This window comes from Sphaeroforma arctica (genome assembly GCF_001186125.1).
Source record: "Sphaeroforma arctica JP610 unplaced genomic scaffold supercont1.1520, whole genome shotgun sequence".
Taxonomy (NCBI): Eukaryota; class Ichthyosporea; order Ichthyophonida; genus Sphaeroforma; species Sphaeroforma arctica.
The window spans coordinates 2,038-4,744 of record NW_014039038.1 but is presented as its reverse complement, the minus strand read 5'-3'; the positions used below and the strand labels follow the sequence as shown (position 1 = coordinate 4,744).

Below are 2,707 nucleotides of genomic sequence, written 5' to 3'. Positions count from 1 at the left end.
TATAGTATATATATATATATACACACACACACACACACACACATATATATATATATAATATATATATATATATATATATATAGATATATATATGAACAACCATACCTCGAATAAGAACGTAGCCACCGCACATAGAGCGTCCACACTATCTGGATACCTATGCGAAAGTGCCTGGAAGAGCTGGGCCGCCTGTTTGGCATCCCCCACCCCTCGCCATACGAACTCGCCGGCCGAGATCATACCAGATACGCCTCCTCCTTTCTTCAGTAGCGCGTTGTACAGCTCTGAGGCGGCGTATATGTCATTGTCTTCAATCCACGCCTGTTGAAGTGTACTTGTAGTGTGAGTGTGTTTGTCTGGAGAGCGTGAAAGCGTTTGTGTGCAGACAGTAAAAGCGTTTGTGTGCGGGTGATGTATCTATATCGGTTTTTGTCGGACTGGGGACTGGTTTCGGGTGGGTAACTAGGACAGCGAGAATGTACAGGTGCAAATCGTTGCGTCCCTTTGTGTGGGGGCATACGCGTGTGTTGGTCGTAGTGGTCGGCCTGTCTTAGCATATGTGAGTGGAAGTGTGCATGTGTATCTGAGCAGCCGTGTGTATGTTTAAGTGACCCTTTCATTTGTGCACCGTTCAGTGTCCCCGACTCGCACATTGCTCCCCCAGAGTAGCGTATATTGCATGCATATACATGGATACATCAACTTGGTTGACATGGGCTACACATACACAAGACATGCAGGTCGGCTGTAAGGGCGCTCTTGAAGTTTGTTGTTCACTTTAAACAAAGGTGATGATTTGAGTTATACACCGCCGAATATCCCTTGTTCCCGAAGTACACACAACCAGACGAATCTAAAATGCGCTGAGCCAATTTAGGTATGCAAGCATATAAGAGAATATGGTTCATACTTCGTAGGCAATTATATATACATTATTTAGAGCCCTAAAGTGCGAGTCTGTCTATATTTGGCCATACCATCTGCCTACATATGCCACTGTATAGCAGAAACGGGTAGTATATTAACGGGGCAATGCGCACAGTCTGTTGACCATAACTCCCTCAAGAGATTTGAGAAATTCTATCATGTACGATTGCACACAAGCGTAGCCATACACGAACACGCCGACAGAAACTTGAAAAGTTACAGATACAGACACATATGCAATATAGACCCAACTTTGCCCAACTACACCATTCTTGACACAGGTGAACACGCCGATAGAAACTGCACAAAGTGACAAATACAGACACATACATGATATAGACCCAACTTTAACCAAACCTTACCATTCGTGCCAGAGGTTCTAAGCCGGCAATAGCGTGGTGTCTCGTGGTAGCCTCAAAGTAACGCTTTGCCTCCTCCATACTGAACATAGATAAGCCAGAATCTTAGAACTTATACATCGATTAAACTAGCGAGATATATATATTTGTTTAGTGTGTGATACCTGTGAAAGTCAGTACGGAGGTCGCGAGTGGAGGGCTGGATTTGAATATCAGCGTACGCGAGGTACCTATGTTGGATCGTCACGCGCAGATATAAGTACGTTACATACATCGCGCGAATGAAAATATACCCAAGCACCCCACCATACCAATATACAACCGTTGGTACGTAGATACGTACATAAATTTCTCTATACACGGAATGAGTATGCATTTCGAACGATGAATGATTCCAATGACGCAGGCATGCCAGTGACACGTAATGTTCGGTCAGCAAACAGAGCATAGCTACGCACACCACACCCACCATGCATGTACATTCCACCCCACTAACAAATAAATACAAAACGCGTGCATTACATCGCCACAACCACCCACTATATATGATATACATACATACATATACACACACAGACACACATCCATCCATATATACATACATACATACAGACATACATACACACATTTCAGTAAACAGACTACAAAGACTTCAGTACAAAATTGAAGACTTCAGGGAACAGATAGAACCCACCGGCCCTGTTTCTGCAGTAGTTTGCCCAGCCTCAGAAGAGCCCTGACTGAATTTGGCATCTCCACCAGAGCCAGGCGCAGGTATTTCTCGGCGGCCTGGAGTTCGCCATTGTCATCTTTTACGACACCCTGTGGCCCACGTCGAACAAAAGAAATGCGCATGAATGACAGTGGCGACTTGAAAGAGATGAGAGTGTTTTGGAGCGGAAGCTGAACAGGGTTCAAATATGTATTGCACATGAATTTTCATCGATAGTTAACTTTATTGGGAGGTATATATAAGTAATTTTTAGATATGCGTGAATTGTGTTGACATGTGAAGGACGAAGATGAATGGGTGATAGTTGCAGCGTAATTGATATGAACGAGAAATAAGAACAATAATTGATGTGAGATATATATATATATAAATATATATATTTATGTATGTTTACCAGTAAATACATACATAGATACATAGATACATTGATACATACATATATACATATATACATACATACGTACACATACACATAAATAAATACACACACATATACACACACATACACCAACATACATACATACATACATATGTACATATATACGTATGTGAATACATACATACATGGATACATACATAGATACATACATGTATACATACATACAAACATACACGCATACATCCATATATACATATATATACATACATGCATACACTACTACATACACACATACATACATACATAAAA

General features: G+C 41.3%; 1 protein-coding gene across 1 annotated transcript in view; it reads right to left on the bottom strand.

The window, feature by feature from the left end:
* Positions 1–2,707, bottom strand: part of SARC_11082 (hypothetical protein) — a 6,690-nt gene that overhangs the window by 2,835 nt on the left and 1,148 nt on the right. The window contains exons 2-4 of the mRNA XM_014294840.1: positions 1,981–2,108; positions 1,290–1,368; positions 106–321 (exon numbers count right to left, since the gene is read on the bottom strand). Coding sequence (XP_014150315.1) covers positions 106–321; positions 1,290–1,368; positions 1,981–2,108 — 423 coding nt within the window. The remainder of the gene's footprint in view (positions 1–105; positions 322–1,289; positions 1,369–1,980; positions 2,109–2,707) is intronic.